This window comes from Elgaria multicarinata, chromosome 20 (genome assembly GCF_023053635.1).
Source record: "Elgaria multicarinata webbii isolate HBS135686 ecotype San Diego chromosome 20, rElgMul1.1.pri, whole genome shotgun sequence".
NCBI classification, from domain to species: Eukaryota; Metazoa; Chordata; class Lepidosauria; order Squamata; family Anguidae; genus Elgaria; species Elgaria multicarinata.
Genome location: NC_086190.1, coordinates 15,883,907 through 15,908,003, shown reverse-complemented (window position 1 = coordinate 15,908,003; position 24,097 = coordinate 15,883,907). Strand labels below are relative to the sequence as shown.

The 24,097-nt window shown below is 45.3% G+C and overlaps 1 protein-coding gene across 1 annotated transcript in view; it reads right to left on the bottom strand.

The window, feature by feature from the left end:
• The window catches only part of PIK3CD (phosphatidylinositol-4,5-bisphosphate 3-kinase catalytic subunit delta), a 48,474-nt gene extending 25,635 nt beyond the window's left edge, over positions 1 to 22,839 (bottom strand). The window contains exons 1-10 of the mRNA XM_063145220.1: positions 22,772 to 22,839; positions 17,232 to 17,395; positions 13,638 to 13,866; positions 12,088 to 12,320; positions 9,709 to 9,888; positions 8,339 to 8,488; positions 6,482 to 6,571; positions 4,849 to 5,070; positions 1,650 to 1,746; positions 304 to 434 (exon numbers count right to left, since the gene is read on the bottom strand). Coding sequence (XP_063001290.1) covers positions 304 to 434; positions 1,650 to 1,746; positions 4,849 to 5,070; positions 6,482 to 6,571; positions 8,339 to 8,488; positions 9,709 to 9,888; positions 12,088 to 12,320; positions 13,638 to 13,866; positions 17,232 to 17,372 — 1,473 coding nt within the window. The 5' untranslated portion in view covers positions 17,373 to 17,395; positions 22,772 to 22,839. The remainder of the gene's footprint in view (positions 1 to 303; positions 435 to 1,649; positions 1,747 to 4,848; positions 5,071 to 6,481; positions 6,572 to 8,338; positions 8,489 to 9,708; positions 9,889 to 12,087; positions 12,321 to 13,637; positions 13,867 to 17,231; positions 17,396 to 22,771) is intronic.
• Between the last annotated feature and the right edge of the window lie 1,258 nt (positions 22,840 to 24,097).

Sequence of the window (24,097 nt, the reverse complement as noted above, 5' to 3'; positions counted from 1 at the left end):
CGATCAGCTGTTTCAAACAGACTTCTACAAAGAACTGAAAGGCGTGTGGGTGTTATGTAGAAAACACAGGATTTTATTTGGATGTTTCACACCCCTTAGGGGAACATTAGAAATCACCTTGTACTGAGTAAGAACATTGATCTGTCTAGCCCAATATTGTCAACACTGGCTGGCAGCAGCAAGCTGCCTGGGATTTGAGGCAAGAATTTTGCTAGCCCACTGAGCTACGTTCTACATGCTGGCCCACTTTCTCCTGCAGCCCAGAAAATAAACACAGTTACAGGCAAACAGCCAACTCGTTACCTGTTCAAAGGAGGGATAGTACAACGGGTACAACGAAATGTCAGGGAAACGGATGAATAAGGCTGCAGCACTTTCCGTATTAGGGTTGGTCTGGACGGTACCCATTGGGTTCAAGAGCTCCCCTTTCTCATCTGGAAAGCAAAATGGCGGCAGGCGTGAATTTGGCGCCACCTAGTGGACAGAACTCCATTGTTATAGAATATATACATATAACAAGAGCGAGAAATACTAAATCAGAGTGTCAATTCATTCAAAGAAAATAAGAAGGAACCATGCTGGATCAGGCCAAGGGTCCATCTCTTCCAGCATTTTGCCCAACCAATGGAAAACCCACACAATGCAACAGCACCTTCCTGCCCGTGTTCCCCAGTATGCTGCCTCTGATGCTAGCATTTTGCCATTAGGACATCCCTGCTGTAGAATCTCTTCATTTCCTAAGTCCCAAAACCATTTTTTTCTCCTTTCCAGTGAAATCGTGGTCAAAATTCAGTCAAACCACCAAAGGTCAGGGTTAAATTGCTTCAGAGGCACACATCTGGACGCAAGCACGTTAGTCATATCAATTTCAGACATTTAGGGAAAGAAGAGAATAGTGACAAGAGTTAAGAATATTATCCGTGTATTCCTTTCTCAGTCTGTTCCTGAATGTTCTCTTAGTAATTATCCCATCAAGAACAAATTTAGGGAAGACAGGTCTAACAGCTGCGCTTGGCTACGGTGGATCAATGGAACCTCCATGCTCAGGGGTAGTATACCTCCGGTTTCCAAAAGATAAGATGAACAGAGCAGGGATGATCACCCCATTCCCAGCCTACACGCAAGAAGCTACCGGGTGGAAACAGACTGTTTGAACAGATGGATGCTCCAGTCACAAAGAAACTCTTCAGCCCACCACGTGGAATGTATCGCTGTTCCAACTGTGTAATGCGATTCGGGTCCTGCAAAGACCCAATCGTTCTGGGGGAGGGGCGCCCCTTTCCCCAGGTGGCCACGCCCATTGCCATGACCACATCCTCTTTCCAGCTTTTCCACGTTTTTCACCCCATTCTAAAAGGTCAACACGCTTCTCCTAAATTAACTACTGGCGACAAAAGCTTTAAGAACATGCTGGCATTTTTGGCCTTGCCCATTTTGCCCATGACCATGCCCAACACTGGGATGCAGCCAAGATCTTCTCTAGGACTGAATTTCGCCCTTGGGTCCTGTCCCCACCGGCGATAAATGCTTCCTTTCTTTAAAAGCAAAACTCAAAACGGCAGAGCTATTTTCGTCGGGCTCTCCCAGGTAATGTGGCGCCCCCCCTCCTTTCCCCGGGGGCAAACGGCAAGAAGGAATTTTGACCCCACCTGGAAACGAGGACCACATCGGAAGGCAACACTCCCCGGTTTTCAGCTGGTCTCGGTAGTCAAACAGCATGACGTTCACCCAGGCAATTGGGCAGTCCTGTTGCGAAGGAAGGAGACGTAAATGACATGACATCCATCCTTCACAGCTGATCATACAAAATAAGAGCCCCACTGGATCAGGTTAAGAGTATAACTAGTCCACCATTCCATTCACACCAGCTGTCCAAGGGAAATCCACAAGCAGAACACGAGTGCAACAGGATCCTCTCACCCATGTTCCCCTAGCAACTGGTTCACGCAGGTATACCACCTCTGATACTGGAGGTAGCACATAGCCATCAGGGCTGGTAGCCATCAATAGCCTTCTCCTCCCGGAATTGAGCCAACCCCCTTTTAAAGCCATCCAAATTGGTGGCCATCACTCCATCTGGTGGTAGTGAATTTCTATAATCTAACTCTGCGAGGTGTGAAGAAGGTCCTTCCTTTGATCTGTCCTGAATCTCCAATCAGCTTCATCAGGTGTGACCCCATGAGTATGATGAAAAATGTCTCCCTCTCCACATTATCCACACCAGGCATCGTTTTGTACACCTCTATTGGGTGGTGTACAAAACTTAGCCTCCTTTTTCCCCAAGCTAAACAATCCTAGATTTTGCAACCTTCCCACAGCCCCTTGATCATTTAAATTGCCCTTTTCTGCCCTTTTTCTCACTCTGCAATATCCATTTTTAGGCACGGTGACCAGAACTGTACACAGTATTCCAAGCGTGGTCACACCCTAGATTTGTATAAAGGCAGTAAGATATGGGCATTTTTATTCTCAATTCCTTTCCTAAATATGCCTAACACAGAGTTTGCCTTTTTCACAGCAGCTGCAAACTGGGTTGACATTTTCATCGATCTGTCCACCACAACCCCAAGATCTCTTTCTCGGACGGTTACCAGCTGCTCAGATCCCATCAACTTATACTTGAAGTTGGGATTTTTTGCCCCCAATATGCATCATGTTACGCTTGACGACACTAAATCCCAATACAGAAAATACTGCAGACATAGTCATCCACTTCCCTAACATTTTGTCGTACCCAGTGTATTATCCGTCTTTTGAATAGGCAACTTGTCGATTACTACAATACCAGAACACAGAAGACATGATGAGCACGCACTGGATTGCATCCTGTGCCATTTATCCCTTTAAACCTGAACCTTTCAGAATGCTGATGGGTCTTGAACTTTTTTATTACTTTTTTAAAAACAACAACGAAGAGTCTTGTGGCACCTGAAAGGCCAACACATTTATTCTGGCAGAAGCTTTCACGGCCCCTGCCCACATCTTCTGAGGCAATGGACAGCATCTCTGGAAGCTTCTGCCTGAATAAATGTGTAAGCCTTAAGGCACCACAAGATTCTTGGTCATTTTTGTTGCAAAAGTCTAACACAGTGGTTCCCAAAGTGGGCGGTACTGCCCCCTTGGGGGCGGTGGGATTGCATAGGGGGGCGCTAAGAGGCAAAGAGGCGGCAGAGGGCGCTCGAGGTGGTCTTTTCCGAGAAGCGCCTCTCCAGAAGGTCTTAAAACCCAGGGACATTTTTATGGGAGAAGGTAGTTTGGTCCCAAGCCATATAGGGGAAGAATCCACACATGTATTAATACCATTTAAGAAGAGTCCTTTTAAAGGTGAATTGAAATGTTTCAAAAGCACCAAAATACTAATGAAGAGACATACTCTGCTTGGTGTGCCCTGTCACGCCGGCTGCAAAACAGAGGCGTTTGCTCTCTTTTCCCTCCCTCTCTTGGCAAGCCTGCGGCGGGTGCTTCGGATTTTGAATAAATATTCAATGAATAGTTACTGTTTTGAATTTTATTGTTCTTACCTTCCTTAGTGGGTCGTTGAAAACCGCTATTCTGAATAATGATTTTTATAGTGTAGGGTAGGGGGCACTGGGCATGAGTTTGTGGAACCAAGGGGGCGGTGACCTGAAAAAGTTTGGGAAGCACTGGTCTAACACATCTATCCTTCTGGTTCTTTTTTCTTTTTTAAGTTGCTTTGGTTGTGGTTTGGTTTGTTGAGCTACAAACTGTGGGGGGATATTCTTGCTAATTGTTAGCTTAGCCCCATAGCTGCTATTCTCCCCCTTGGAAGTGACAGTTAAACCAGTTAAACTGGCATAAAACAGTTTGCAGTGTAAACAGGGTCGGGAGATCAAACCGGCTACAAACTCTTTTCCTTTCGCAATGTTTGTTTCCAACATATGTGAAAGAAAAACAAAAAAAGGAACGGTAAAATTATTTCATGTCTCCACTTCTCTCTCTGCCTCCCATCCAGCGTTTTAGGGCCTCCTTGAAAAGTGATCAGAAGTGACCCTACGCCAAAAAAAAAAAAACCAGGTCAAGAAACTGGCTGAACGAGCACAAAACGATGAGATATTTGGTGGAGACAGTCCAAGAAGCAGATGACTCAGCATCTTCAGAAGAAGCAGGGAAAATAGCTGGCACATGACTCAGCAGGCAGAAGAGAGAAAATGCCGCCAAAGAACTATCAGTTTGCCTAGTTCCTGTAAGTGCAGCCCCTCGCTCTGCATTTTTCCCCTTCTTGGTTAGCGTACGCTTGGGCGGCCCCTCCCTGACCCTCTGGGACAGAGAGAATTGTCCAGATAACAGTGTTGCAGCCAGTCCAAATGCAAAGCCTTTTGTATGGAATTTGCCATTCCGCAGAAATCTGCAACTTTGGCTCGGCGTCACACAGACCCGTGACACCTGGAAGACTAATTAGCTGGAATGACTCTTGATCGTCCGAGCATGTTTTAGGAGAGTCTAAACTACCATTCCATGCATGTGGAAAAGCAGGCTATTGTTTTCCACCACTCATCAGCCTTCCAGAAGCCACAGGTCTCTTTGTCCTGGGCGCTCTCAAAGATGACAATGTTTGAAGGTTCCTCTCCATGTAGGTTTTTTTTTAAAAAATCCTACACGAATAAAGCTAGCTCATCAGGGAAATTAGTTATAGTTTAGCCCTTTCCTTGCTGTTCTAGATTTCTGCTTGCAGGGAGTTTTTTTGTTTTTGTTTTGTTTTTAATGTGGGCAAACTTTCCAAACTGGCTTTCCCCGACCACCACTCTGTAGTCCTGTGAGACATCCCATTCTACTCCGGCAGGACTGTACCACCCTGTTCCGCCGCTTGTGTCAATCCAGGAGACTTACGGCTTTCTTGGACTTCTTCTTGGTGGACCGGGCCTTCTTGGCTTTCTCCACCACGGAGTATAAGGCCAAGCAGAGACGGGCCATGCGAGGCAGATCACAAACGTTGATATCAAACTCCAGCCGCTGACCCCACACGGGCTCGGAGCAAACTCCTACTTCCGAGCTGGAGACCATTTTGCACAGCATCTCGTGGCCGTGGTACAGGCCTGCCTGGACCACCAGCTGAAAAAAATGAAGACAAGCCAATGGAAGGCAAATCCTGAAACCTCATAGCCAGGGAGCGAGAGCTGAACCACAAACATTTTCAAGGAGAGATGGGGCCTTACAATTAGGGCGCAATGACCAAATTGGATTTCCCAAATTTGTGCAAATCCGCAGTTGTGAAAATGCGCAAACCCACTCACCACCGAATGCTCATTTCCAGCCAGTGTTTATTTCACGTATTTTTCTACGACGAGATTTGCATAAAATTCCATTAAGTTTTTTTTTTTAAAAAAAAGGTCTGCAAGTCCGCAGAATCCGTGCAATTCCGGAACAGTTGCGAAATTCGTGGCTTGGATTCGTATAAATCCAAACTCATTCGATTCCGTTGCAGATTTCTCCAAAATTCCTACTTATAATGTGTGTAAATCCAATTAAGGTATCGAAAAGTGTTTGACTTTTTACCATTTGGGGGCAGGGGGCTAGAGAAAAGAAGCCTTGGGAACGAAAGCGGAGTTCATACATACATGCCTCGCTTATGGACGTCTCAGAGGCATCTAGCTAGCCACTGTTGGAAACAGGATACTGGGTAAAGACGTACCCTTGGGCAGATCTAGTACTGCTCTTCTTGTATCCTTTATACATAAGCCTGCCTTACATGTAACAGGACAAGAGGACAAAACCCTGAGATCATAGGCAGGTCTGTAACACATCAGACGGCATGCCTAAACTTTATTTATTTGAATTTTAATTAAACTTAATTTTATTTGTTACATTTATCTCCTGCTTTTTCCTTCAAAGAGCCCAAGATGGCATACATGGTCCTCCTCCTCCTCTCCCTTTTTATCCTCACAACAACCCTGTGAGGAAGGTTAGGCTGAGAATCAGCCCAAAGTCACCAAGTCATCTTCATGGCTAAGTGGGGATTTGAACCTGGGTCTCCGCCATCCAACACTCTAACCACTACACCTCACTGTCTCTCAGGCAGAAAAGTCGCACTTTAAGAAGTAAAGTCCTGGGCCCGCCTTCTCCTTTCAGAGCTAGTTTTCTACATGCAGGAAGATGCAAGGTTTCAGTTTGGAAAAGGAAAAAAAACGCAGGAGAAGACTTGAAAAATGTGGCCAGCCACATGAGGCCTGGAATTTCTAAGAACTTGTTTTCTGAGTATTGCCAATCAACATCCTGCCCGCCTCTTCCTGTAGTGAGACGTTTCCTGCGGGCAACTTTGAACTGAATGAAAAAGCCTCATGTGGGCTGTCGGCGGGGAAAGAAATCGTCACGTGATTTCTGGCTTTTGATCTCCGCGTTATCGAAATGCAAGCGGCAAACAACTCCCCCCACCATGCAGGAAAAGGGGAGGGGAGCCGCAGAGCGTTTAGCCGAGGCAACAAAAGGAAAGAAAGACGCCCCCCCCCCCAAAAAAAACTTTTACCTTCATCCGTTCATCGGTGTTCACCTTACTGGCTTGAATCAAGTCGATATAGTACGGTTGCTCTAGCGACCACAGAGATACAGAGGTTGGCTAAGAAGAGGAAAGGAAGAGAAAAAGAGGTACAGAGATCACCACTCCAGTTCAGAAGTTGTGCACAGAAGAAGCGAATTTCCCTTCCAAACTAAATGTTGGCATATGGAACCTCAGGATGGTGAGGGCGAATCTGACCCGCACCCCCCTCTCCTGCCTGACTACCAATCCTTTCATGGTGTCCCCGATTTTGTGAAAGAGATTCGACACAGCTTCACAGGAGGCGCGGGAAATTTGATTTAAAGTGCGCCGTTGTGCCCACCCTTCAGTCGAACGCCTACGGCCACCAACATGGTTCATGGGCTGGACCAGGACCTGAGTTCAAATCCCTTCCTACCCATGAATCTCAGTTGCTCAATTTGAGCAAGTTCTTCTCTCTCTCTCTCTCTCTCTGTGTAACCTACCAACCCAGGGTTGATGTTAGGATCGTTTTTGTTTTATTGACCTGGTTCAGACAACGCGCTAAACCATGCTGCTTCACCACAAAATGGTTAACGGAACGCATTAACCTTAATGCATGCCATGAACCATTTTGTGGTGATGCAGCATGGTTTAGCGCGTTGTCTGAACCAAGTCAATAAAACAAAAACGATCCTAACATCAACCCTGGGTTGGTAGGTTACACACACAGAGAGAGAGAGAGAGAGAGAGAGAGAGAGAGAGAGAGAGAGAGAGAGAGAGAGAGAGAGAAGAACTTGCTCAAATTGAGCAACTGAGATTCATGGGTAGGAAGGGATTTGAACTAAGGTCCTGGTCCAGCCCATGAACCATGTTGATAGTTGCACAGTTGTCCATCCCACCCAGGCTGCGTTGGATTTTTCTAGGATCAAAGGAGAGAATAGCTGCTGACAACAGTGATAATCCAGAATATACAGTGCTACGCTCCGTTATTATTATTAACATCATCATCTCTCTTTTCTCGCTCGTTGCCAGGTCCTGCTGTCTTTTACTGATTCGGCAATTTCCTGACTTAAGTATGACTGCTTTCTAGATGTTGGTGTGGATGTATTTTGGTAGGCTCAGTTTCTGAAGTGATTTTGTATAGTTTTTTGACGTGATGCCGGTGACTGATGTGACTAACAGAATAATTGTGACCCTTTCCTCTTGCCATAGGTCTTTAACTTCCATGACCAGTGGTGTATATTTTTCTCTCTTTTCCCCTTCCTTTTCTACAACGCTTTTGTCATTAGGTATCGCTATGTCAATGAGGTAAGTGTGTTTTTCTTTTTGTCTGTAAACTGTTATGTCTGGACGGTTGCAAGGTATTGTCTTATTGAATTGTTCTGTCCCAGTATATTTTACGATCTGCATTTTCCAAGATTGTTTTGTATGAGTATGCATAGTATGGTGTAGGTTGTTCGATGAGGTTAAATTTGACGGCTAGTCATTGGTGAATTATTTTTGCAGCTGTTTTGTGTCTGTCTGTATTGTCTATTCCTGCCAAAATTTTACATCCTTCTGTTACATGATCATCATCATCATCATCTTCTTCTTCTTCTTACTACTACTACTACTACTATTACATAGATTTCTTAGCTGCTTTTCAATTCTGTAGTCTTTCCAGTTTAAGAGAAGCTTACTGACTTTCTGCAAGTACAATATCATTTCCAAAATTGGGTGTGTGTGTGTGGGGGAATCAAACTCCATGTGGACTAGAAGCTTCACACATTCAATTTCAGAGACGGGAAAAAGCACAGTGTCTGGATATGCCCTTCCTTGTTAATTTGAGATGCGGTGATGCAGACAAGCAGTGGGGAATCGCCTTACCTTCTTCTTGGGGACTGGGGGAGGTTTGGTGCCCCCCTTGGGCGACGGAGCAATGCCATTGGTCTGTTCTTCCCACAAAGCCAAGATGGAAGAGGAATGTACCATGGTGAGGTGGGGCAGGAGGCCACGGTGCAGGCAGTCACGGATGTACTGTGGGAATGGACCAAACAGGATTAATGGAGAGAGCAAAAATCCCAAAGTGATATGAGTAGAAGGAAAAAGGCAGTGGTGATATCAGGGCAGGGAGTTCAGATTATTGTCTCAAAGAAGCGTGCTAGCAATTGCATCAGAATTCTGAGAAACGGAGCGTTCCTTTTTTTAGATCAAGTTCCTAGCCCCTATAAGAAAAAATTGAAAAAACACACCATGTGGGTTGTTTCCAAGAAATGACAGAAAACAGAAGGGGCTTGGGGCACGGTTTCCAGAACACAGGAAGTGCTGGCACATCTCTCCGTTGCTTCCTTCCCGAGGCCTGCAGTACCTTAACACTCTGGTTATTGGGGCAGCGTGAACTGGGTGGTCCTCCTTGCGATCATAAGGACTAGAAGCGAACTTTAGAATGCAGTTTTATTGATTGTAAGCCTCTGGGAAGGCCGCAGAAAGCAGCAGAGGAATGCTGTATACTTAAATAATTATAGGTCTGCCTTGCTTTTTTAAAAGAAAATAATAAATGGAGATTCGAAAAAGGGAGGAAGAATATTGTGGCCTTGCGCAGGGTCACTGAAGCGAAGTGAGCCGCTGGATGAACAAGCGCGTCTCTACATACTTCCAGATTACCTATAGAAAGAGCAGTTTATATAGCAGCTTGAACTCCAGGGATGGAGGACCACAAACCAGAGGGCCAATATGTCCCACAGAGGGCAAGGGGGGTGGGGAGTCTCATCTGTCCCCCCCCCCCCCGATTTCAGGTCCCAATCCTGTGCTACTCTTCTCTTACCCAGGGAGCAAAGCTTTGTTTGAACGAAGCAACGAAGCTAAACGCTTGTGGATGTACAAAACAGTAATAAACAGAACTGCCTCTGAACATGTGCAGAGTGATTTCCCCCCTTTGCCAAACTGGAATGCTTTCTCCCATCAGATAATGTGCAGGGAGGGATTGTAGCTCGGAGGCTGAGACCCCTGCATGGCACGCCAGGGGTCTCCGGTTCGCTCTCCGCCATCGCCAGGGAAAAGGGTCAGGTAACAGGAGATGGGGAGAGGCCTGACTTTGTTTGGGAATTGCTGGTAGACAGTTCCAGGTTAAATAGACAGAAAAAAATAGTTCTCTGTTTAAGTGGGAGGCTGGGGCACTGCAACGTGGCGAGGGTACCCCCTCCGGAGAGCGGGAAGCCAGCCTACCTCGCCCCGGCACTAACAAAAGAGGTACGCACCTGGAACTGGTACAAGGGATAATTCCCATAGAGGTATTCGTATTTCCCGTTAATCTGCAGCATGTAATCCTCGGGGCTGTTGACTCGCTGGTGACGGAAGATGGTGGCTTGCTTCTTGATGGCGTAGCTCATGAGCGTGGCAGGGAAATCCTTAGGAGAGATCTGGAAGGTGAAACTTTCCTGTGGGCCCAAGGGAAAGAACGTGAGGAGAGTTTCTTTTTGGAGCTGTTTTGTTCAGGAAAGCATGACTCAGGAGTGAATCTTTCCTTTCTCCTTTCCTTTCTTTTCTCCCTTTTCTTCTTTTCCCATTTTCTTTCCCTTTCCCCATTTCTTTTCTTCTTTCCCATTTTCTTTCTCTTTTCCCCTTTATTTCCTCTTTCCACCTTTCTCTTTTCCCCTTTCCTTTCTTCTTTCTGCCTGCTTCCTTTCTTTTTCTTCCATCTTTCCTTTCTTTTCAAATTTCTTATTTCTTACTTACTTACTTTCTCCCCTTTCCTTTCTTCTTGTCTTTCTGCCTTTCTCTTTCCCCCTTTCCTTTCTTCTTGTCTTTCTGCCTTTCTCTTTCCCCCTTTCCTTTCTTCTTGTCTTTCTGCCTTTCTCTTTCCCCCTTTCCTTTCTTCTTTCTCCCTTCCTCTGTTCACACAGTGGCCAACCAGATGCCCAGGGGAAGCCCACAAGAACCCTGTGTACCCCAGAATACTGCCTCTGCTACTGGAGGCACCATTTAGCCAGTAGCCCTTGATAGCCTTCTCCTCCAGGAATTTATCCAACCCCCCTTTTAAAGCCATCCAGCTTGGTGGCCATCACTACATCTTGTGGTAGTGAGTTCCACAGTTTAACTCTGCGCTGTGTGAAGAAGTCTTTCCTTTTATCTGTCCTGAATCTCCCAATGTCCAGCTTCATGGGATGACCTCACTGGGTTCTAGTATTACAAGAGAGGGAGAAAAGGGGCGCCCGACCCACGCTCTCCACACCAGGCATCATTTAGCACACCTCTGACATGTCTCCTTTTTCTTGCCTTTCTTCTCATCTAAACGGTCCCAGACATTGGCCTGGTTCAAACAACACGCTAAACCATGCTGCTTAATATATTCCATTAACCATTTTGTGGTTAAGAGGCATGGTTTAGTGTGTTGTCTGAACCAGGCCAATGTAACCTTTTCTTCATGGGAGAGTTGCTCCAACCCCCTGATCATTCTGGTTGCCCTTTTCTGCACCTTTCGCGGCACGATCCAGATTAACCGATCCGCTCAAAACTCATAGGGTCAGATCCAAATTTACTCAGACAAGACCTACTGAAATCAATGAGACTCAAAGGAGCCACAGCTAATTTCCGTCCCCTCGATTTCAGTGGGATGAGATGCGGATCTGACCCTTTGGAGGGAAAGCGCCCACTCATGCCGATGGACGCTGACCTTCTGACACAAAGAGCAGGCCTGGGCCCCAATCCTGAACAGTTACAGCACCTCAGCAGAGTCTTGTAATTTGGTAACACTCTTATTATTATTATTATTATTATTATTATTATTATTATTATTATTTATTTATATAGCACCATCAATACACACACAAACAGCACTATAACAGAGCTGCGAAACTCCTTTCAGGCCAAGAGCAGAATCCCAGTTTGGAGAAACTTGTGAGTGGGGTGGGTCATATTCTAGCGGGGGAATATTTTTCCAAAGGAAAAAGAGGCAGAGTCAAAATTACTAGCTTGTTTTAGTTTAAAGCTCTCACTAAGCCTTAGAAGAGGCTAAGAAACCAGCAAATTATCAGAGGTCTGGGGAAAGGAAGTGTGGCAATGAAGGAGGCATACCCATTTGGGGAAATCCAGAAGGCCAGATCCTGACCCTCCAGCAGGCCTGAGGTTCAAGCCCTAAACGGCTTGGGGACAGGCTATCTGAAGGAACGCCTCCTCCCATATGTACCTGCCTGGACCCTTAGATCATCCTCAGGGGTCCTTCTCCGTGAGCCCCTGCCAAAGGAAGCGAGGCAGGTGGCTACCAGGAGCAGGGCCTTCTCTGCTGTGGCACCCTGGCTGTGGAATGAGCTCCCTAAGGAGGTTTGCCTGGCACCTACACTATATGCTTTTAGACGCCTTTTTATTCTCCCAGTATTTTAACAGTCTATAAATTAATTCCAACTTTGCTGTTTTAAATTTGTATTTCTGCAGTGCTGTTGATTTTGTCCTGGTTGTGCTTTTATAATGTATTTTATATCATGTTTTTATACTGTTAGCTTTATACTTTGAATGGTTTTATTTTTTGTGAACCGCCCAGAGAGCTTCGGCTATTGGGCAGAAACGCAATAAATAAATAAATAAACTATATACATAATGTTATTTTAAGCTGCCGAGAGGCAAAAGGCTCTGGTATTTACCCCTCCGGACTCGAACTTGACGTTGACGAAAATGTTCTTGTTGGGCACTTCGAGGGGGCCGCTTTTCCCAAGGCCGTTGGCCAAGGGTTCGAGTTGCACGGGGAAGCTGTACTCCATCCAGGCCTTCCAGCTCAGCTGCTGCCGCCTGCTCGCTCGCTCCTCGCAGAACTGGTGCATTTTGGCCCGGAAGTCGTTCACTTCCGGGTCTTTCAGGGAGTCGAACTCGTGCAAACCTGAACAGGAGAGAACCATTCGTTTAAAATATTAAAAAGTTCTGCTTTGTGCAAGGTGTGTAACGTGTGCATTTGAAATGCCCATCCATGACGCAGAATTTGGTAGCACCATCTCTCTTTAAAAAAAAAAAAGGCATCTCTTAAAATTATTTTACAATGTTAAGTTCCCAGTCCTCATGTAGCACCGAAGACAAGTTTAAAAACGGACGGGGCACACCTGCCCAAAAGACAAAAACTCGAAGGTTTTTTGTTGGAATTCTAGGTATCAATAAATGTCATTTTTAAACCTGACATAAACAGTTTGTCAAATACGTCTCAAAACACACATACACGTTTATATCGGTTTATTTAACAATCTCATATTTGATGAAGACTCCAGAAATACAAAACCCTAAATAGGTAGACTGTTTAGAATGCGGAACTTTAAATATACCAGGACGCTATTTCAGATTTGGAAGAACCCCAAATGATAAATAGGGACTTGCAGATTCATGCAGGGTTTTTTTCTTTTTAGCTGAAAATCTCCTAAATCATCATTTCAATAATAATAATAATAATAATAATAATAATAAGAAGAAGAAGAAGAAGAAGAAGAAGTAGTAGTAGTAGTAACAAAGGCATCAAAATATTCCTTGTGCAATTAAGAGGGAGTTTTCACCATGTTTATTGGTCTCCCCTAGCCCAAATTTAGCATCAAAATGTGCATCATAACTGGGGTCTACCTGCCCCCAATTCCAGTGTAACAAAATCCTCAGACTGTTCTTAAAACCTTAAACCAAACTTGTACAACGCTCAATGTTTCGGATCTTGTGGATCCTTTGTCAGGAGCTGTACAATGAAATGAATTACTTTTCTAAGTCATTATAAATTTTACAAGATCACAGTCATATTCACTCTGTCTCCGTCAGCTGCTGACGGAGACAGCATGAATACGACTGCGATCTTGTAAAAAAGATCTGTAAGGTTTCAAATTTATAATGACTTAGAAAAGCAATTCATTTTGTTGTACAGCTCCTGACGAAGGATCCACAAGATCCGAAATGTTGAGCGTTGTACAAGTTTGGTTTAAAGTTTTCAGAACGTTTTTATATTTCGTATAAGAAAAATCAAGAATCCTTTTTGAGATTTCATAGCACCAAAGCTAGCCGCCTCTTTTTCCTATAGCTCTTACATTTCAGCCTTTTAGAAGTTGGGGGGGGGGGGGGAGAATGCCCAAGGGATGGAAAACAACCAAATTATCAATGGTCAGGGAAAGGGGCGGGGCCAAGAGAAGGGTGGAGCCAGGAGAAGAAGGCGTGGCCTCATCAGCAGCCTCACCTTTGCCAATCAGAAGACTGATTTGAGAGTTGATCAGCTTCTTCGCCCGGTCGCCTTCGCGGGCCACGAGCCGCAGGACCGGTAGGAATGGCTGGATGTCGCAAAGGCGCCTCTGCTCGTCCTCCAACTCCTGCTGCTCAGCCGTCTGGTTGATGCACGTGAAGACGTAGGACTCCGGGTCGCTGAGCATCTGGAAGAGGGGCTCATACTGCGCATGGTGCCAGACCATCTGAAACGCCGCACGAGAAGAAGCCAGGTCAGATCAGGGGTCTAGAAACAAAGCCCTATGAAGAGAGACTGAAAGAACTGGGCATGTTTAGCCTGGAGAAGAGAAGATTGAGGGGAGACATGAGAGCACTCTTCAAATACTTGAAAGGTTGTCACACAGAGGAGGGCCAGGATCTCTTCTCGATCCTCTCAGAGTGCAGGACGCGGAATAAAAGGCTCAAATTACAGGAAGCCAGATTCTGGCTAGACATCAGGAAAAGCTTCCTGACTATTAGAGCAGTACGACAATGGAACCAGGTACCTAGGGAGGTGGTGGGCTCTCCCACACTAGAGGCCTTCAAGAGGCAGCTGGACAACCATCTGTCAGGGATGCTTTAGGGTGGATTCCTGCATTGAGCAGGGGGTTGGACTCGATGGCCTTGTAGGCCCCTTCCAACTCTGCTATTCTATGATTCTATGATTCTATGATTTTTTGTGATCCGGTATTTTCTAATCTGATTGGCAGCGACTTCAGGTTTCTCCCACCACTTGCTACCTGAACCTTTTCACTGGGGAAGTTTCGGACTTTCAACACAAAGCTGACATTCTACCACTGGGGCATGGTGCTTCCCCAACACGGTGCTTTCCCAAGTTCCCAGTCCTCATTATTTCAAAGAAAAAGTTGTTTGAAAGAGGAACATAAGAACCTGCTGGGCATTACACCTGGGATTTTCTGCACACAAAACAGTTGCTGTGCTACTGAATTTTGGTCCTTCCCCATGCCCACCTCCCAAGAAATCAAGTTCCCAGTCCTCATGATTCTGAACAAAGGGTTGCTTGATGTATCATAGAATCATAGAATTCGAAGGGGCCTACAAGGCCATCGAGTCCAACCCCCTGCTCAATGCAGGAATCCACCCTAAAGCATCCCTGACAGATGGTTGTCCAGCTGCCTCTTGAAGGCCTCTAGTGTGGGAGAGCCCACCACCTCCCTAGGTACCTGGTTCCATTGTCGTACTGCTCTAATAGTCAGGAAGCTTTTCCTGATGTCCAGCCGGAATCTGGCTTCCTGTCACTTGAGCCCGTGATTCTGTGTCCTGCACTCTGGGAGGATCGAGAAGAGATCCTGGCCCTCCTCTGGGTGACAACCTTTCAAGTATTTGAAGAGTGCTCTCATGTCTCCCCTCAATCTTCTCTTCTCCAGGCTAAACATGCCCACTGCCCAGGCCTTTCAGTCTCTCCTCACAGGGCTTTGTTTCCAGACCCCTGATCATCCTTATGAACATAAGAAGCTGCTGGAGACTGAACCTGGGACATGCTGTATGCAAACCAGGTGCCCTACCACTGAGCTATGGGCCTTCCTCCACAAAAAGACACAATAAATTTCCAGTCCTCATGATTTCAAACAAAAGGCTGCTTGAAATAAGAACTAAGGAAGCTGATGGGGGTGGGTGAACCTGGGATGTTCTGCACGCTAAATAGGTGTTCTGCAACTGAGCACTGGTCTTTCCCTATGCCCACCTCCCAAGAAATCCTTCCCAGGGAGCTGTGCCTCCTCAGCCCTAACTCGAGGATTAGCCCTAACCCAAGGACCACTGGGATTTCACTCCAGCCACTAAAAGTCATTGTGCCGGTAGTCCTGGTGGTCTGCTCAGTCTGTCTGTCCCTGCTAGGCTCTTCTGTGGCCCCGGTTCCTGCCTGGGGAGCCTCCTCAACCCTAACCCCTAATCCTCATGATTCTAAATAAAGGCTGGCTTGAAATAGGAGCCTCGTGTGGCGCAAAGCGATAAAGCAGCAGTTTCTGCAGCCGAAACTCTCCCCACGGCCTGAGTTCGATCCCAGCAGAAGCTGGTTTCAGGCAGCCGGCTCGGGTCGACTCAGCCTTCCATCCTCCCGAGGTCGGTAAAATGAGTACCCAGTTAGCTGGGGGAAAGGGAATAACGGCCGGGGAAGGCAATGGCAAACCACCCCGCTATAAGGCCTGCCAAGAAAACGTCAGCGAAAGCTGGCGTCCCTCCAAGAGTCAGTAATGACTCGGTGCTTGCACGAGAGGTTCCTTTCCTTTCCTGAAATAGGAATGTAGCAAGCTGACAGGGATTGAACCCGGCACGTTCTCTAGTACTGAGCTGAGCTGCCTCCCAAATTATCGTGGAGCAGTTGGGCCCGCCGGCTTCTATAGTTCCATCCTTCTACCCTTCTAACCAGAAACCTCCTACACTTCTGCAATCCCGATCCATTGTCTTCACCGACACCCTGCTCCCAGTGGAGAGGATATGGATCGAGACCGCAGCCTGCATTTTCCCCCTCTCCTTGGGAGGCGCGGCGACGGCGACTGTTGTGATGAACAGACGCGCTTCAAAAGTGACCACTACACACCACTGTTTATATGTGCGCAGCGGCAAAGATGTGCAATTTGTTTTGAGTTCTCCACTCAACCACATCGAAAGCTGCCATTGGTCCACACAGGCCAGTATTTGCTGCTCTGATTAGTGGTAGATCTCTGGGAGGAAAGGCAGGGAAGCAAGGGTGTCCCCGCCAAAAAAATTCCCATAACCCGCGACCTGACCCTTTTAACTGGAGATGTTGAGGACTGAATCTTAGAATGTAACACAAAGGGAAGGCTGAATAGCTGAGCTTTTGGTGTGAGTGTGTCTTCCGTGCTTCCGGTTTTATTATTATTATCGCAACGGATATATCGTGTTCTATTTGTTTGGTTTTGCTTGATGTCCTTTAAAAAAAAGAAGAAGAAATTCACGGCATGCCGCTTTGATCGCTTTTCCAGAGAAAAACAGGATATAAATAATTTTTCAAACAAGGAAACTGAACTTGCTGAACGTTGACAAGGCGGGGTTGAAATGCACTTGCCAAGTTGCGAACCTGGAGTTGGATCCAGACCTGGTCATTAGAATCGACTCATGGAAATCAAAGGGACTTCAGTTACTAATGAGTCACTTACCTCCCATTGATTTCAATGGGAGCATTCGAAGGAGTTCACACCACCGCTAACCATTGACTGTGGGTTATTTTGGGTTAGTGTGTTGTTTGAACGCAGCCAGGGTGACTTGTTCACCATGCAGTGTGGCTCGTTCACCACCCTGAACAAGCCAACAGCAAACATGGTTTCTCAAGGTGGCTTATTCAAGAAATATAAGCCACACCGCACGGTTAACATGCCACCCTGCAGAAAACTTCCTGGGTTCAGACAACACGCTAACCCACGATTCAACAAACAACTCATGAATCAACAAACAACCCATGATTCAACCACTGAGGGCAGAAGGTAGGATTTTAATAGTTCACTCTAACCACTATGCCAAACTAGCGATCTTGAAATATTTCCACAGAGGCGATGCACCAGACGGTGAGTTTCAGAAAGGCGCTGAGTACCTGTTTGATGCTGCCCAGGGTTGCATTGCAGGAAACAGAAAGGGTCAAATAAATGCCAGTGGGTAAAAGGAAGTCAACTTGAATGTTCTGGTTTGCTTCTTTGGACCAAAATTCGACTGGGCAATAAATCCCCGGGGTCATCCTGCTCACTTCTCAGCTACAACCTGCAAGCGAAGGAAAAACAGAAAGGAAACTGAAATTTACCCCTCTGAGAAGGGAGCGTTTGCTGGGTTGTCAGAAAATCAGCCACGCGAGCGTAGAATTGAAATGATGGGGCAGAAAATGTAGCCTTTTGGGTGTTTGAGTTTTTTTCTCCCAACAAGTAAGTTTGCAGTCCTTATGAGAAGGTAACATTAACATAAGGACTAGAAACTTAAACAATCAATTACTTTTCCAAGAGATAAAACAACACAAACCCCCCAGAAAAGAATACATTGAATTTAAATCAAGTTATTGACCTGCAAATGAGGAAAGGCAGAAATTTACCCACCTGGGAGATTCAGACAGGTTTGCTGAGTTATCAGGAAATGAGGTGCACGAGTGTGGAATTGAAATTGACTGGGTGGAAAACAGCATGGAATCCAACTCTAGCCCTACGCAGAGCAGACCCATTGAAATTAATGGGACTTAAGTTAGTCAAGACTAACCAAGTCCCCATTCATACGTAGGACTAACATTGGATACTACCCAAGGATTACATGCCATCACCACCTTGGTCCTGCTTGCAAATTTCCGCCGGTTAATTTGAAAAAATAAATGAATAAAAGATGCCAAATCTCAAATGGGTTGCCCATCTTCTGCCCCGGTTCCCCCCAAAACGCTCTCTTGTACTTCTTAAAGACAGGCAGGAATTCAACAGAGACAGCAGCTGAACTGCCCTCAGCTCCCACCCCTGGGAGATGAGAGATGAAACAGTACCAATCCCACCTGTCCCAGCGAAAACCAACTTAGTTTTTTCCTCTCCCCTCCTCATCCTACTTCCCTTGTGTGTCGTTGCTTTTCAAACTGTCACCCCACTGACAGGAACCGTCTTATTTGACCGACTGGTTGTCAGCTCCACCTGCACCCTCTTTTACCCAAGGAGCGGCATAAAAATACTTAATAAATAATAATGTCCTTTTATACTGCAGTTTCAAACGCTTATATCCTAGCATGTATTTTACGGTTTTAATTGTTGTGAACAGCCCCAGAGAGCTACTGCTATTCGGCAGTATAGAAATGTAATAGATAAATAAAATAAAATAAAATAAAACGTTTCTAGCTTTCTACCCAGAATGCACCTGTTAAAGGGACGGAATCTTCTGGGAAAGTAGGGAGTGCCGCTAGTCACCCTCGGCAACTTTTATCTACCAGTAGCACCTCAGAGCGAGCGACATTTCCACATCCGTAACTAAGCAGAGGCAGCGATTCCCAGAAAAGTGAGCCATAGTTGCTGTCTTCTGGGGTTTTTAATATTATCTATCAATCCGGTGTGGTATCGCTACAGGACCAGATGCAATCGCTCCAAACCACAAGGTTGACTTCCTAGGAAGAGAAGGAAAGGAAGTCTAGGCAGGCGGAGGGGCGGGGTCGTGAGCCCGCACAGTAGAGGAACTCAAGTAAAGAGGCTATAACACGGCACCCGCCCGGCTGTCCACGGGCAACACACACAAATGGGTGCCTTTTTTTTGGCGGGGGACACGTTTTGCACCCCGCAACGATTTAGAACTCTTCCTTCATTGAGCCAGAACTGCTGGAGAGGGGGGACATCGGATTGCACGCTTTGATTCTGGCTATATTTGAAATTTAAAAAATCGTTTTTTATTTTTTACAAGGCGGGGGGAAATAGCCAATTTTACCAGCTTACATCACCTGATATGGTTACGAGCTTCGGCTATTGGGTGGTATAGTGGCTAAAGTGTTGGACTAGGAGTCGGGAGATCTGGGTTCTAGTCCCCACTCAGCCATGGAAACCCACTGGGTGACTTTGGGCCAGTCACACACTCTCAGCCCAACCCACCTTACAGGGTTGTTGTGAGGATAAAATGGAGAGGAGGATTATGTACGCCGCCTTGGGTTCCTTGCAGGAAAAAAAGATGGGATATAAATGCAATAATAAATAAATAAATAAATAAACTAACTAACTAACTAACTTCCATATCCAGTGGGGTATATTACTCTTCCTCTTCAACAACATTTTTGTTATTAGGTATTGCTATGTGAATGAGGTACGTACGTTTTTCATCATCATCCTTATTATTACTACTAATACTACTACATTTATATCTCACTTTTTTAACTTGACTAGCTGGGGCATGCTGGGAATTTTTTCTGTCTAAACACACACAGGACTGCGTCCAAACGTCTGGATTCAACCCACACGTTCAGTAGCACCATCGCAGAACAGCATTTATTTTAAAAGTTGCTATTTATTTATTTCTCTATTTATGACCCATTTTTCATGAGACAATATAATCCCAAAGCAGGGTAAACAAATGATGCAACATAATAAACTACAAAATAGAGACACGCTCTGGTGCTGGTAGAAATTCTTATCTTTAATAATTTCTTCACATGCTGGTGAAAATTCTTATCTTTAATAATTTCTGCAGCCTACTGAAGAAATTATTAAAGAAGTATTTTTACCAGGACCAGAGCGTGTCTCTATTTTCGCAGTTGATTTGTGGTGCTTTCCCCTCTTTTTTCTACAACCACAACATAATAAAATCACACAACCCAATTCCCCGTTCCTTACAAGAACGCCTAAGGAAGATAACAGGAATGCAAATGTAAATATAAAAGAATACAAAACTTAAGAAATGTTGTTTAATAAACAACCCTGCTTTGGAGTGTAGCATTCCAAAGGATTTTGGTAATGAAAGAAAAAAACCCCACCAGGGTTAGTCCTGAGCACAGCAGCGCTTGCAATGAATCCTTCCCCACAACCTCTAGTGTGGGACTACAACTTCCATTATCCCTGCTGGCTGTTCTGAATTGACCAGAAAACTTCAACTATTGGGTGGCAGAGAAATAAGTAAGTAAGTAGTAAATACATAAACGTAGCCCACACATCTGGAAGGCTGGGAAAAACTGACACAGAGGACTTGTAACTTGAAATACAAAATAGGTAACTGTCTTCTGTTCTTTTCCCGGAGTTCACATCCCATCAATAATCTTGTCCAGGCAACGTTGGCCGGGGAAGCAAGCTGTGGCTCTCACCGTATCACTAACTACACAGATACTGAGAAAAGGTGATTTTCACAAGTATCCTAGACGTTGAGCAAGCGATGCATGGCGCTATATGCCAATGCCAGTGACGTCGATACTGTGACTTTACAAGGCCACCTGTGCCATTTTGGAATTCTATATTGTTTTCCTGCATCCCCCCCCCCTTTTTAAATTCATCTTCAGAGGTAGTGCACACAAGCTCCTACACAGGAGGGGAAAATTATACACACACCATATCTCACAGGCACCAGTTTGCCTACAGACACCTCTCTCCCCACCTGCCAGGTCCCACCACCGCGATTTTTATTTTATTTTTCAAGCTCAGACCCTCACCTCTGACTTTAACTTAGCTTCTCAGGCAAGTTATTTTTCTTTTAGTCTCACCAGGTTGCCTTCCAGTGCCATTGTGACCAACCATGGTAGCCGCTTTGTGAATGAGCAAGCCCCGCCCTGGCATTTCAGCCATGTTGTGATAAGGCGCACAAGACTCCCTCAAAATTTCACGTGTGCCCACTGAACCCAAAATTATTGGGGAGAGGGCTGCTATAAAGCCAGACCTGTCTACCCCCAAATTGTGAAAACAAGGCTATCGCTCCACTAGCTAAGAGAGTAAAACCATTATTCCATCAGATAAAAGATAGCAAATAGAAAAGCTTGTTATTAAGAGCTTAATATTACAATATCACTTTGTACACTGATGCATAATTCAAGGGGGTGGGGAGAGAGACGGAAAAGAACCCTTCCCATTAACTAAACGCTGCCCATGTATTTCTCGAGCTTTTATGTGCACTAATGAGGACTAGAATATTAGAAATGCATGGCATTTTAAAAAACAAAACACACCTTCAGATTCTAGATCTGTCCAGCTCCAAATTTTGGAGCAGGGATAGTGCTGCACTAATGAAGCGCATGAATCATTATTCCGTCAGATAAAGGACAGCAAAAAGAAAAACAACATGACTTGCAAGGCACTCATGCTCAGAAACAAAACCCCACTTATAAAGTGGGGAGAGAGGCAAAACACTCTCCAGAGGACATGGGAGTGGGGAGCCATGAAGCTTTTTGCAAAGATATTTTCATTAAGTGATGGGCAACAGAAAGTGAATGTGTTTTTCAGCAATGCTTGGAGGAGAACAACAAAACATATACCTGTGTACATTGGTGCATAATTCAGGGGATGGTGTGGGGGGAGAGGGAAAAGAACCCTTTCCATTAACTAAACGCTGCCTGTGCGCTTCTCAGACTTTTACCTGGAGCATTGAGGACTAGTATGTTAGAAAAGAATGTCCTTTTTAAAAATAAAACAAACACAGGAATTCTCAGATCTCGCCCCAGCTCCAAGGCCTCAGAAAAAAAGCGGACCGGTAAAGGAGCATTTCTCCCAAAATCGTTGGCGTTATTTATTTCTTGCCCGCCTATGCGCAGGGCTCAGGGTGAGTTACAAGGTAACGACAGTGCACAGACGATTTCTGCTTTTGTAAAAAAACCAGAGGAACATTAGACACAAGAAATCACATGCCTTGGAAAGCTAGAGGAGAAAGTCAAGAGTGCTCCCCAGAGGTAAGGATTACTCTCCTGCCCACCCCGCTGAAGTTGTAAAATGGGCACCCCTTACCCCAAGAGAATCTGGTCGTCCACTTCCCCAAAAGATGCCAAGAAGCATCTAAAAAGAAAGTAAGACGCTGGTCCTCATGGTTATGAAGGAAGGGATGATTTAAGCTGCATAGGAAAAGCTGCCTATGTCAGCATTGCATACACCAGCTTGGGTGCCCTCTTGGACTACAACTCCCATCATTCCCAAGGCAGCATGGTGAGTGGCTGGGTATACTGGGAGTCATCGTCAGAACCATCTGAGAGGAACCAGGTGGAGGAATCCCACCCCATTCAAGGCAGCTGCCTGTACTCCCCAGGAGCGCACTGAACATGCTCAGAGGCGCTCTCGGTGTGGGGTTATTAGCCGTTAGCCATCAATACGCTCGCCCGGAGACTCCATATAACATTCTTCTCCTAAAGAAAAGTTCCACAGTCTGAAAGGGGGGGGATCTCTCCCCACGCACCCCTAAATCAATGTTCCAAAGGCTGAAATTAGGGGGAGGCTCTCTGCCCGCATCCCAATAATAATAATAATAATAATAATAATAATAATAATAATAATAATAATAATAATGATGGCAGCATATGAGAGAAAGACACAGAGAAGGCAGCATCATGTGTCCCTAAGCAGGCATGGCTGGTGAGCTGAGGAGGAGAAAAAAGAACCCAAAGAAATTCAAGTCCTGGAGGAGATGCGCGCGAACCTTGCTCCTCGCCTCCCCCAGTGCCCCGCCACTGACCTGAGGACAGCATCCATGGCTCCCCGCGTCTGGAAAACAAGCCGAGACGCTCCTCGCCAGCGCCCCGCTACAAAACCCGCCCGGGGTGTGGGTGGGAAGGGAGCGCAAGTCTGCTGCGGCTGCTGCTGCCGGGGGGCTGGCTTGAGAAGGCGGCGGCACCACCCCTTAGGGGCAGGCGAGCCCGAAGCGGTTAGGGAGCGTCTGCAAATTACCGGCGGCGACGCGGAGCGTTTGACATGTTTGCGGGCGTCTGCACGCGCACTCCCCTTTGTACTATTTCTATTTATTTTTTAATTACAGTGTTTTTGCTTATTTATTATTTTGGTGTTTTTGCTTATTTATTATTTCGGCGCAGGCTTGTCCCAACCTGGGGCGCTGCAGACGAGTTGGATTGCAACACCCATCATGCACAGCCATGCTGGTTCCATTTCTATTTAAAAAATAATAATAATAAAGTGGCTTTGCGTTTTGTTTTGGAGCAGCCCTGTCCCAACTTAGGGCTCTGCAGATGCGTTGGATTGCAACACCCATCATGCACAGCCATGCTGGTTCCATTTCTATTTAAAAAATAATAATAATAAAGTGGCTTTGCGTTTTGTTTTGGAGCAGCCCTGTCCCAACTTAGGGCTCTGCAGATGCGTTGGATTGCAACACCCATCATGCACAGCCATGCTGGTTCCATTTCTATTTTTTTTTAAAAAAAAAAAGATTTAAAGTGTCTTTGCTATTGTTTTGAAGCAGACCTGTCCCAACTTAGGGCTCTGCAGATTCGTTGGATTGCAACACCCATCTTGCACAGCCATGCTGGTTCCATTTCTATGATGTTGTTCTTTTAACGTTTGAAGTGTCTGTGCTTATTTATTGTATTGGAGTCTCCATTTTATTCCTGTTGTCATAGTGAAACTCTCTTTAAACAAGCAATTCAATTTTCTTCTGCTGCTTTACTCATTTTACTGCCGGCTCTTCAATGTTTTAAATATATTGTTTAATGTTTAATATTGTATTATATGTTGACACTTGCATATTCTTTTTATTATTTTGGGGTAGTTTTTTGTTTTTTGTTTTTGCTTTTGTTCTTGTTGCTTGGTCAAACCAAATAAACAAAAAATGTTTTGTTGTTTATTCGTTCAGTCAAGAAATAATAATGGTGCTATGATTAAAGTGAGTTTAAAATGCAAAACTAGGTGCTGCACGTGCTCAAAGTATCATTTAAGTTTTGTAAACCACTTAACTTTTGTAAACTGCCCAGACAGGCGGTATATAAATGTAATAATAATAATAATAATAATAATAATAATAATAATAATAACAACAACAACAACAACA